Genomic DNA, 12,217 nt, shown 5'->3' with positions numbered 1-12,217 from the left:
AAAGCTGCGTTCAGAGTGAGTACTTTAATATTCTCAAAATTTGATTTGTTGTTGATCATGTCTCATAATTTGTTTTGTCCACGCCCCTTGCTTTTCAGGTATTCTCCAACCTTGTGGTTTACTTTTATGGTAGTCATGCTTGGTACAACAACCCTGCAGATGGAAGTTTCTATGTTGCAGCAGGTTGTTCTGAGGCAGGACAACTACTCTTAAAGCCATACAGTTGCTCTTCAGAATGTGGAATCCACTATTACCGAACTAAGTGAGATATTTACACAGCTGGCGACAATGGTTGCACATCAAGGGGAACTGGCTATCAGGTATCTTATTCTTACTGTAAGGAGAACAGTTCATATCCCCCTTGTGATATTAGTATTTGCATACCAACATCATTCCACAAAAGTAATTCCCTTATAGTCCTCTTCTTTCCCTGTTTTCTTCATTTATGTTTTCACGCTTGTTGCATGATTGTATACCCGGTACTGATGAGCCAATTGTTGTTTACATGACCTAGATCTAGGTTTAATCTGTCAAGTTACCTGAAACATGTGCTTCGACTTTGCGCTAATGTACTGACTTGACCTTATCTTCATACTGCTTTGTTAATCATTGACTTGACCTTATGTTAAGGAGGGAATATGAAGTATACTTTAGTAACTTATTTTGTTCTACTGTGTATTAAGATCTGAACAAAGTCATTGTACTGATGTTGATTTGCTTTGCAGGAGGCCAGGAGCGACGTTCTTTGTCGTATGTGAACCAGAGACACAACACATGGATGCTTTACTTGATATCATTTATGAAGTATTGGCCAAGTTCATCATCATCGAAATCAGAATTTCATCCTTTTTTTGTGTAATTTTAAACCTAATGGATAAAATGAATGAATACCTTTTGGAGAACTTCCTCTATACTGCAGTAGGAGGAATCCGACCATCTGTGGTAAGCATTGATACTCATTTACCCTAAAATCTCTCCACTAGTCTGAATTTCGTGTTACATGGTCCCTTTGTCTATTTTTTCACAGCTTCAGAAATCTATTGAGATACTTTTAACTTTGTACTGCAGTTTGAAGTCTTAACGCTTTTGAGTTTGTGTTCAATTGTGATATACATGTAAAGTGTTTATTCACTATTTTTTAGTTGTCATCCTAAAATACAACCTTTATTAGGGAAGTTTAGGTCTGATCATGGCTTGTGGATTCGTAGGGGCAGCATATGTTGTCCTTATAGGTATTTTTCGGTATTGTTGGGACTTGAACTGACTACGCATTTTTGTTTCTTGTTTCTACAGGTCTGTTTTGTCTAGATCCGATTGAATTTAAGTTAGCGATCAAAGACATAAATGGTGAAGTTTGGCGGGTAAAATTCTATATTGTATGAATAATTTTGAACTTTCTTAGTTAGGTTTTCAAAAGAATTTCAGATTGAGCACTTAATTTAGTGCTGCAAAATGTTTTGACTTATTTTGCAATTATAACTCTTGTCTGAGACTAATGAATAAGATTGAATTGTTTTTGGATAAATTACTTTCTTTGAGCTTCTACATTGAATGTATTGACTTCCTTTATGCAGTTTGTGAATGTATGAATTGCAATTCCAAAAAGAATGGCCTGCAATTGGGTTTCAAGTTTAATTGTATTGTAGGCTTGTACACTGGAAGTACGAGTCCAGGATGAGGACCAGTATTATAGGCCTGTAAACTAGAAGCCCAGGTCTATAATCATGACCTGGGCTGTACTTTTTTTTTAATTGTAATTAAAGAATTGTCACGGGAAAAACCGTAACACAAATTGTTAGTAAAATAAACACGTGTCTTCTAAGTAATGTTGCAAAATAACAATAACACTTATACCCGTTACTTTAGTCGTAACAAGAAAATGACACGTGTCTCTTGGTGAATTGTTGTAGTTATGGTGTAACAATTATAATCGTTGGTGTATATGTGATAATTAAAACACGTGTCGCTATCATAAAATTAGGTCAATTGTGACAATTAGTTATTGCTACGTTTCTTTTATGTAACTGTATCTGGATTTTGTTACAGATAAAAGCGTTACAAACGCAATCACAATTATTAATAACGGGCTATTTAGTACATCTATAACCGTTACAAATTCAATTAGTAACAGGTATAGCCTGTGACAAAATCCTGGAAATGGTGTAGTGTTTTCCCTTTTATTGATAACATGGTTTTTGTGTGGTTGCAGATGGTGATTATGGTGTGATGATAATTTTAGAATGCATTATACAAATTTAGTGTTTTTGGTTGTGAAAATGGTTATCAAGGAGAAATTAGAGAAATGTAATGGTCATGGTGGGTGTATGGTTGTATGTGTTGTAACTGAATTTGAGAAGCTGGTAAGTAACAAGAAGATGATGTTGTTATGGCCAAGAGGAGTCCAAGGAGAAGAAAACGAAGAAGAAGATGATGATGTTATAACTGCATAATCTGTCATGCAGTCGAGAAAATATCTGCATAATCTGTTATGAAGTCGAGAAAATGGATACGTGACGCATTATCCAACATTTTTTTTAACTGTGAAATTGAAAATTGTTGGATAATCTTTTATTCATCGAGAAAATGGATGCATAACCTGATATGTATCCGAAAATATAGCTACGTAATGCATTACACATCAATTTTTTATGTACGCACTAAAATTAACAAAACAATGACCACATAACTTGTTATGCAGTCGAGCAAAATGGTTGCGTAATTCGTTATGCGTCTGTTTTTCCTGTTGATTCAGAGATATACATCGTTTTAGTGGCTGGATAACCAAAATAATGGATCCATGAACAAAAATATGGTTTCATAACGTGTTATGCATCGTTTGTGGTGTATGCATTTTTTCTGGAGGCTCATAATAAATAATTAGTCAGTTTTCGAAATTTTCGCCTGAAATGCTGATTACCTCCAATTTTTCGTGAAAACAAAAATTTCTAATTATTGTTTATACTCGTCGTGTACATCTATTTAAAAGCTTTCCAACAAGATAAAATTTGAAAAATTCTAAAACGCGATATTTTTAGATATATTATATTTAAGTTTCCTTATCAATTATATCCACTTAAAAAGTTGGATGCATAATGACTTATGCCGAACATTTTTCATATTTCCAGATAATTATCTGAAACCCAAAAATATTTTGGGCCTAACAGTAAACATAATTTTTTTGGGCCTTAGCCCATTAATAAATGGGACAATTTCCATATACGTCGATATCCCTAAAACCAATGGGACAAAAACGTTACCACTTGTTCCCATCCTCATACTGATGCATTGCTCTGATCTTTAGTCCACATGCATATGGATATACCGCAATAGCCAAAATAGTTATGTCATCTTCTTTGGGGGCTCCCAAGCTGCAACTTGATGGACTATTTTTCATGCATATCCAAAAGAACCTCTATCATTGCACACACATATGAATTATCCACGGGTATTTTTCTTTTCTTTTCTTGAACACATGCATGGGTCATAATTTATGGGTGTTGTCATTGAACGGTCACGTATGTATATAGATATGAGACCTACATTCTGACACGCTTTGGCTTATTGTAGCAAGTAGCATAAAGAGGAACTTATTGGACTGTTTTTTAGTCATTTTAATGCTCACCAAGTTGAGTGCGTGTGATAGCACTAGTCATAGTCTTTAGAATTGCAAGACAAGGCTTCTTGCCATTATTTCAATAATACAAACTCCGTAGGTAGGACCTTCATGCATTATTGCATTTATGGATCTCAAAATATCAAGCCTATAAATTACTCACCAGATCTTCTTTCTATCATATCAATGATATCATCATTCCATCGATAGCTCTTTTTCAAAGGTTTTATACCATGGAACTACTTCTTCTGCTCATCTCTGCTTCTTGTCTCTTGGTGAGCTTACTTACATTTTTGTTTTTGATACAATATCGCGGTTTTATAGCATGCTTGTATTGTAATTGTTTGAATTGCATGGTGTTGCAGGTTGGAGTTGTAGGAAACCATGCTGCTGCTCTTCCTTCTGAGATCTACTGGAAAAACAAGTTGCCAAACACTCCCATGCCCACTATACTTCATGAACTCTTGCATCCTGGTTCGATTCTAAACCTCAGTTGAAAATTTTCTCAAAAATTCATGCGAAGTATATTGTTTACCGCTCCCAATACTTTAGTCTCTTCTTAGCTCTTATTTTCTGGAAATATATTGGTTTGATAACAGATCAAGAAGGCAAGTTGCTGACCGACATAGTAGGAAGCTTGCGCCCCTCGGATAATCTCTATGATGTTAAATACAACCCAAAGCACGAGTCGCCCACTGACAAAGTAGGAAGCTTGCGCATCTCGGATAATCTCTATGATGTTAAATACAACGCAAAGCACGAGTCAGGAAGCTTGCGCGTCTCGGATAATCTCTACGATGTTAAATACAACCCAAAGCACAAGCCACTGACTGACAAAGTAGGAAGCTTGCGCATCTCAGATAATCTCTATGATGTTAAATATAAGCAGCTGCCTCTCAGCAAAAGCACCATTCCAAACGGGTCAAATCTCAATGCTGCAATAAATAGTCCAGGCGCGTCTCGCTTCTTCTTGGAAAAAGATTTACATCCGGGAGCAAAAATGAACTTGCACTTTGTTGTGAGTACTGCAAGTGGAACTACTTTCTTACCACAAAAGCTGGCTAAGGTGACCCCATTCTCCTCTAGTAAGTTGCCAGAAATCTTGAACCAGTTTAACATCAACCCGAAATCACAAAAAGCTGAATCTATCAGTCAAATTATTATGGTATGTGAAAAACCAGCTATGGAAAATGAAGACAAGTACTGTGCAACTTCATTGGAATCACTTGTTAAGTACGGTACTTCCAAATTCGGGAAAAATGTAAATGTGTTTACTACGGTAATTGGCGGAGATAAAGGGAAAAGAACACAAACGGGGAAACAACAATATGTAGTAGGCTCGGGAGTAAGAAAAATTGTTAGTGATAACTTGGTTGTGTGCCATAGCCTACCTTATCCATATGCAGTTTTCTTTTGTCATGCAACTGCAGCACATACAGCACAAGCTTCAGTGGTGCCTTTGGTTGGTGCGGATGGAACAAAAATCAAAGCCACGGCCGTTTGTCACAAAGACACTTCAAAATGGGATCCTGACCATGTAGCTTTCCAAGTCCTCAAGGTTACTCCCGGTACTGTTCCAGTCTGTCACTTCCTTACCGAGGATACTATTGTCTGGGCTGGCAAGAACAAAGAAAATTGAGGATATGAGACTATAATGATGAATCGTAATATTCTTAATGGGCAATGTGTATACGTGTGTACTATTAGATAAGATCTGTGTAGTTATTTAAGCTGTATATGTGTATGTGTGTTGTATGTATGGGATTAAAGGATTGTACGTATTTGATGTTTGATCGGGTTTGTTTAGGTGGTTAAGATGGTGCTTATATAGTTATAAGTGCAATATGGCTGTAAAGCTAAGGTATCGAATGAAATAAATTATGTTTAGTTTTTCTCTAATTGGGAGTTTTTTTTGCTTACACTTGAAGTAGTTGTTTGTTGGGAGGCTGGTTTTCCTCCAAAATCTTGCAATTTTATAGCCAAGCTTTAAAGACTGTTTATTATGAGGACTTGTTTTCGTACATGAGGTCAGAAGTTCGACTGTACGTAAATATGTGTTGATTTTTTAGCACCTTACAAAATAAAAATATATGTCTGTAAATATTTATTGATTTTTTAGTACCTTACAAAAATAAAATATATGTAATTTGTTGTCGACAGAGTGAAATAGTTTATAGTACCATAATTTGACGTGACAGAAATTTACAGCAGAGAAGACTATGGTGGAAATACCAGGAATCATATTCTCGGAGGAGGAAGCTTTTACCCACCACTTCTGTGGGATTTTTAATTTTCCTATTTTGGGAAAATTCTACTCCATTCATCATCTATTCTTAATCACCGAGTCGAGGCTTTTCTTAACCATATTTTATTAAGCGATTCTAGAGGAATCATATTCGCATGTGTTATATCAGTTTAGTTGCTTTTATAATATGTGCATGCTTCAATAAACAAAAAAATGAAAATCGAATTGTTTTCCACGATAATGGTACCTTCCCCTCCAACCAAATATGTCACAGCTAGTGTAGGCGTTGTAGACTTTGTGCTACAGCATCTAGCTAGCGTAGGCATCATAGACTAAGCTAGTGTTTTATTTCCTCTCTTCTAAGCGCTCAAATGATATTTTTAGTTGGTGATCGGTCACTTGTGTTGGTTTATAGGCACAATCAGTAAGTTGTTTTTTCTTTTTTTTTTTTCAAATTAACATGTTAAATTCACACTCTTTTTTCCATTAAAAAGAATAAATAAAATAGTTCACACTCTTTAAAAGAGTGTGCACTTGTGTCAGTAGTATTTCAATAAATACAGACATTTATGGATCACAAAATATCAAGCCTATAAATTACTGCAAAAATCCTTCTAATATCATCATATTCCAGCAAAAGCTCTCTCTAATTCCGAAGTTTCATAACATGGAATTGCTTCATCTTCTACTCATCTCTGCTTCTTGTATCTTGGTGAGCTTACTTACATACATTTTTGTTTTCATAAAATATCTAGAATTTCATGGGATATATATTTTTTTACTATATATAATGTGGTGTGTGTCTGTATTGTTTGCAGGTTGGAGTTGTAGGAAACCATGCTGCTCCTCCTCTTCCTTCTGAAATCTACTGGAAAAACAAATTGCCAAACACTCCTATGCCGACTATGCTTCATGATCTCTTGCGTCCTGCTGGTTTGATTCTAAGCCTCACTTGAAAATTTTCTAAGAAATTCATGCGAAGTATATTTTTCATCCCCATCCAACACTTAAATCTCTTTTAATATTCTTGATGTCTTTTTTTTGTTTGGTAGCAGATCAAGAAGGAAAGGCATCGACTGATGGAGCAAAAAGCCGCAACATCTACACCCCAACGCACACAAACACTATTTTTGAACAGGCAAACTTCCAAGTATACACAAAAAAGCAGCCTTCGCAACTGTTAAACCTAAGCCAGCCTTTGCAACAGTTCGCGCTCAGCAAGTACTCCCCGAGTCTAGGCAAAAGCACCATCCCCAAAGACAATGCTGCGATAAATAGACAACTCATGGATAGTCCAGGCGCGTCTCTCTTCTTCTTAGAAAGGGATTTATATCCAGGAGCAAAAATGAACTTGCACTTTGTTGTAGGCACTCCTAGTGGAACTACGTTCTTACCTAAAAGCCTAGCTGAGGTGACCCCATTCTCCTCCGGTAAGTTGCCAGAAATCTTCAACCAGTTTGCTATCAGCCAGAAATCAGAAGAAGCTAAGCTTATCAGTCAAATTATCATGGACTGTGAACAACCAGCTATAGAAAACGAAGAGAAGTACTGTGCAACTTCATTGGAATCACTTGTTGATTACGGTACTTCCAAATTGGGTAAAAACGTTAATGTATTGACTACAGTAATTCTTGGTGACAAAGGGAAGAGAACAAGAACGAGGAAACAACCATATGTAGTAAGCTCAGGAGTAAGAGAAATTGTTAGTGATAACCTTGTTCCATGTCATAGCCTTCCTTATCTCTACGCAGTTTTCTATTGTCATGAAACTTCAGCACATACAGCACAAGCTTATGTGGTTCCTTTGGTTGGTGCGGATGGAATGAAAATCAGAGCCACGGCCGTTTGCCACCAAGACACCTCGAAATGGGACCCTGACCATGTAGCTTTCCAAGTCTTCAAGGTTAAGCCGGGAACTGTCCCCATCTGTCACTTCCTTACAGAGGACAGTATTGTATGGGTTGCTAAGAACAAAGACATTTGAGTATGAGTAATGCATTATGTGCTCAATAAAATCTTGTACCCCGTGAAAAATGTTTGATAATGAAGAATTGGCGAATGGCGAAGTTTCAGCTAATCTTAGCTTACAAAGAGATGCTACAACCAGAGAACTTCAACTACCAAACACTCTTGTTGCACCATAAGGTCCCAAAGAGTAGATATTTCATGTTCTCGTTTCCTACAAACAACATTGTTTGCCTTGTATCATTCATACTTGTCATCGAACCCATAACACAGAAGTTCATTGATGCCTGCATATCAATACCAGGTGATCGTCCTAATGATGCTTCGAGTGCAGACAGTATTATTTTGCAATTAAAGAAACTGCATGAAGACGCACTAATATTTTTCCCAAAGTGGACCGGCTCACAGATGGATTGCGCTCTTTAGCCTACATGGAAATGATGTATATATTGCAGTAGCCAGTAGACTGTTCTTCTTCGGGGATTTCCAAGCTGCAACTGGACTCGTACATAGAACCTCATGAATAATCCCCATCCCCTCAAGAATTATCCGCAAGTATTTCTTTTTCTTTTCTTCTCTTTCTTAAATATATAAGTGGGTCATGATTTATGGGTGTTGCCATTGAACTGTCACATGCTGTATGAAACTAGCTGAGACACACTTTGGCTTATTATACCAAGTTGAAGTAGCACATGTGATGCATTTGTGCAATTTGGCTTACTTTTTTGTGTACAATCTCCCACAGAAAAAGTAAATTAAAAAAAAAAAAAACTGACAAAGGCTTCCTGGCATTATTTTTTTTTCAATAAAAAGTTCAGTAGGACCTTCCATGCCCATTATTGCATTTATAAATGGATATCAAAATATGAAGCTTATAAGTTCTAAATTACTCCCAAATTCTTCTCTTTCAGAGGTTTTATAACATTATGGAATTGCTTCTTGTACTCATCTCAGCTTCTTGTCTCTTGGTGAGCTTACATTTACATGTATCAGGAATTCCATGGGCTTTTCTTGTTTAAAATGTAATGTATGTCTGCATCGGTGTTGCAGGTTGGAGCTGTAGGAAACCATGCTGCTCTTCCTTCTGAAATCTATTGGATAAACAAATTGCCAAACACTCCTATGCCTATAATACTCCATGATTTCCTGCATCCTGGTTTGATTCTGAACTGGGACTTTATCTCTTATCAGTTTTTTTTATTCTTGAAATGTCTTTTTTGGTTTGTTAACAGATCAAGATGGAAAGTCATCGATTGACGTCAGAGCAGCAGGACCATCCCCAGATACACCCCAAAGCACAGAAATATCATAGGTAGATGTAGCAAACATAGCTCAGAAAATACAACAGAAATCAAATGATACCAGAACTAAAAGCTTGCCAACCCAAGACTTTAGTCTCTTCTTAGTTCTTAATACTCTTGAAATGTCTTTTTTTGGTTGATAACAGATCGAGGAAAGTCATTGACTGACAAAGCAGGAAGCAGCTTTCGAAACAACGCGGCAACATTTTCCATCGGGGCAATACCTACGGTACGCTACTCCCCCAAGCACAAAAACACTATTCAAAACCAGTTAAAGCTCAACAAATACTCAAGAAACCCGCCTCTTGGAAAAAACAGAGTTGATAATAGACAGCTCCAATATAATCCAGGCGCCTCTCTCTTCTTTTTAGAAAAAGATTTACATTCTGGGGCCAAAATGAACTTGCAATTTGTTGCAAGTACTGCTAGTGGAACTACTTTCTTACCACAAAAGCTGGCTAAGGTGACCCCATTCTCCTCGGATAAGTTGCCAGAGATCATGATCAAGTTTGCTATCAACTCAAAATCAGAGGATGCTGAATTAATCAATGAAACTATCACCGATTGTGAAGAACCAGATATGGAAAACGACGAGAAGTTCTGTGCAACTTCATTGGAATCACTTGTTGACTTCGGTACTTCCAAATTCGGGAAAAATGTTAATGTATTGACCACAGTAAGCGTCAGCAATAAAGGGCAGAGAACACAAATGAGGAAACAACGATATGTAGTAAGCTCAGGATTAAGACGAGTCGTTAATGATAACTTAGTTGTGTGCCATACCCTGCCTTATATATATGCAGTTTTCTATTGTCATGCAACCTCACCACATACAGCACAAGCTTATGTGGTGCCCTTTGGTCGGTGCGGATGGAATGAAGAGCAAAGCCACGGTCGTTTGTCACAAAGACACCTCCAAATGGGATCCTGACCATGTAGCTTTCCAAGTCCTCAAGGTTAAGCCTGGTACTGTTCCAATCTGTCACTTCCTTAGTGAAGGTACTATTATCTGTGTTGCTAAGAACAAAGACAACTGAGGATGAGGATGAACTGTAATGTATTACGTATGCATTCAATAAAATCTTTTAACCGCTGAAAAATGTTTAATGGTGAAGAACTAGTGAAATTGCAGGAACAAAGACATGATATACTGAATATAGAACTTGTCCGACAGGCAGACTAAGGTTCGACTAGAAACATGAATTTTTTATCTAATTTCTACTAATTACGAGTTTTCTAAAAGAAACTTGCCATAATCCACCTTCAACTAAGCATACTCAGCTTCATTCTTTATCAATTTTAGTTACAATAGATAAACTTTGTTAGAGAAACAGATAACTGGTTCTACTTCCTCCACAATTTCTCATTAACTACACATGGACATTAACAAATGAAGGAAAACAAAATTGCGTAAAGAGCATTACCAGTAGTAATGGAGTTCTATTTTTCAGCTAATAATATCTTCCAACATGAGATACTGAAGAGCTATCGAATACTTGGCACAACCAGCAGTTTTCTTCCTTCCTGCCACTGATACAGTTGTTGATGCTAATGCCTCCACTGTTGCCCCTGTTGAGCGGATGATACTAGCACCGTTACTGCTTGTAATACTGTTAAGTACATATGACCCAGATGCATCACCTGTAAATGCATAATAACAAATCAAATTAGAGATCAAAGGCAGGCATACAAAAAGCATTTCTTGGTAAAAACCAAATGATACTGAGTAGAAGTACAGACCTGGCTTAATTGTGAAAATGGAAGGAACCCATCTCTTATAGATGAATAAAGACCTGGGTGTGTCCCCAAGATGAGTATCCGAAATCAAAAGCTTGCAACTATACTTGTCTCCTCCTACTAATGACGATTCGAGCAGCAGTCTTTCACTGTATGATGATGTTATTATACATGTGAGACATTGCTAAAGCCATGAACAATATCAAACCCAAAATACAATATGTTGATCACAACTACTAACTACAATGTCAGATATCAAATGTTGGAATTCTTACTTGGCGTGGAGAATTGCGTCACGACATAACGCAAGAGTACGAACCACAGCTAAATCCCGGCCTCGATAGTTACCACCATATCTTTGTTTACAATTAGTGTCATCAAAGAACTCCCCAAAATCATCGATAATCACCGCTCCAGGGAATGTCCCCCCTTCATTGTTGCAATGCATATGAAATGCAGCAAAGTATTTCTTAATCTCTTCATCATCTTCCACATATCTAATTAAACATAAATCAAACCATTCACAACATAAATTGCAAGTAAAAACTACAAAATTTGGAGAAATGGGTTTGGTTGTTACTACTTACTTCATTTTGATTTTCTGAAATATATCTGAAGAAGGATCCAAACCCTGAGATAGGAATGGTGGTTTGTTCTCTAATCTGCGTTTGCTGCATATAAAAACCACATCTCTTCCTTGTTCTAAAACAGTGTTGACTGCAAACTGGAAGAGAAGTGATGTTTTGCCACTGAAAATGTACAGGGAAGAACACAGGGATCAGTCGAGCAGTAATGTTGAAGTTAGTGGAGAACCAGAGAGAGATCGAGGGGGAGAGAGTAGTTACCAAGAAGGAGGACCAGAGAGAAGCATGATTTGGGGGACATTATTGTCAGCTGCAGAAGCAGAGTCATTGTGCTCATCAGCTGTTTGTTGCTTGATCCAAAAGAACCTCTTTACCATTTTGAGGGTTAATTTAGTGGCGGGGAGGGGAGAAGGTTCGATGAACCTAGGTTTCATCATGCGCACCTTTGGAACTTGTCTTGGTATTTAGACGTGACATGAAAGTGGGCTGGGCCTAGGTATAACATGCCAAGAACAAACACCCATAGTTTGTTGCCATCTGATTCGGGATCTGAATCCATCGGTATGAGTCAGATGAGTAGGTAACTCTCTTTTTTCGTTTTTTTGTTGGTTTCCCTTTTCATTTTTCAGATTGCTGACTCCATTATATCTCTGATGCTATGCATTTGAATGAAGAACATTGTTACTCTGGTTCTTTGAGCCATATATTTAACTGAATTAACTTTTTTTCATAACCATTTGTAAGAGGTACAATGTTGCACTGGTTGATTGAG

General features: G+C 37.1%; 3 protein-coding genes and 1 pseudogene across 5 annotated transcripts; 3 read left to right on the top strand and 1 right to left on the bottom strand.

The window, feature by feature from the left end:
- The first annotated feature begins 3,810 nt into the window (after positions 1-3,810).
- On the top strand, positions 3,811-5,512 carry LOC113340658 (BURP domain-containing protein 3-like). The gene is made up of 3 exons (XM_026585778.1): positions 3,811-3,888; positions 3,979-4,087; positions 4,213-5,512. The coding sequence occupies exons 1-3, from the start codon at positions 3,847-3,849 to the stop codon at positions 5,250-5,252; spliced, it is 1,191 nt and encodes a 396-aa protein (XP_026441563.1). The 5' UTR covers positions 3,811-3,846; the 3' UTR covers positions 5,253-5,512.
- A 947-nt stretch (positions 5,513-6,459) lies between these two features.
- Positions 6,460-8,038, top strand: LOC113340490 (BURP domain-containing protein 3-like). 2 transcript variants are annotated; one of them, XM_026585632.1, is made up of 3 exons: positions 6,460-6,570; positions 6,677-6,791; positions 6,914-8,038. In XM_026585632.1, exons 1-3 carry the CDS (start codon positions 6,526-6,528, stop codon positions 7,840-7,842), a joined length of 1,089 nt encoding a protein of 362 aa, XP_026441417.1. In that variant the 5' UTR covers positions 6,460-6,525; the 3' UTR covers positions 7,843-8,038. The 2 variants fall into 2 exon arrangements, with proteins under 2 accessions (XP_026441417.1, XP_026441416.1); XM_026585631.1 differs by having other exon boundaries at positions 6,911-8,038.
- A 576-nt stretch (positions 8,039-8,614) lies between these two features.
- Positions 8,615-10,161, top strand: LOC113340557 (annotated as a pseudogene).
- Positions 10,002-11,857, bottom strand: LOC113340663. Of its 2 annotated transcripts, none has more exons than XM_026585781.1 (6): positions 11,707-11,857; positions 11,449-11,610; positions 11,137-11,358; positions 10,865-11,010; positions 10,549-10,765; positions 10,002-10,141 (listed from the first exon to the last, which is right to left on the bottom strand). In XM_026585781.1, the coding sequence occupies exons 1-5, from the start codon at positions 11,820-11,822 to the stop codon at positions 10,572-10,574; spliced, it is 840 nt and encodes a 279-aa protein (XP_026441566.1). In that variant the 5' UTR covers positions 11,823-11,857; the 3' UTR covers positions 10,002-10,141; positions 10,549-10,571. The 2 variants fall into 2 exon arrangements, with proteins under 2 accessions (XP_026441566.1, XP_026441567.1); XM_026585782.1 differs by having other exon boundaries at positions 10,002-10,133.
- Positions 11,858-12,217: the final 360 nt, after the last annotated feature.

This window comes from Papaver somniferum, unplaced genomic scaffold, assembly GCF_003573695.1.
Source record: "Papaver somniferum cultivar HN1 unplaced genomic scaffold, ASM357369v1 unplaced-scaffold_22, whole genome shotgun sequence".
NCBI classification, from domain to species: Eukaryota; Viridiplantae; Streptophyta; class Magnoliopsida; order Ranunculales; family Papaveraceae; genus Papaver; species Papaver somniferum.
The sequence above is the reverse complement of the archived record's forward strand: the minus strand, read 5'-3'. Positions and strand labels throughout refer to the sequence as shown.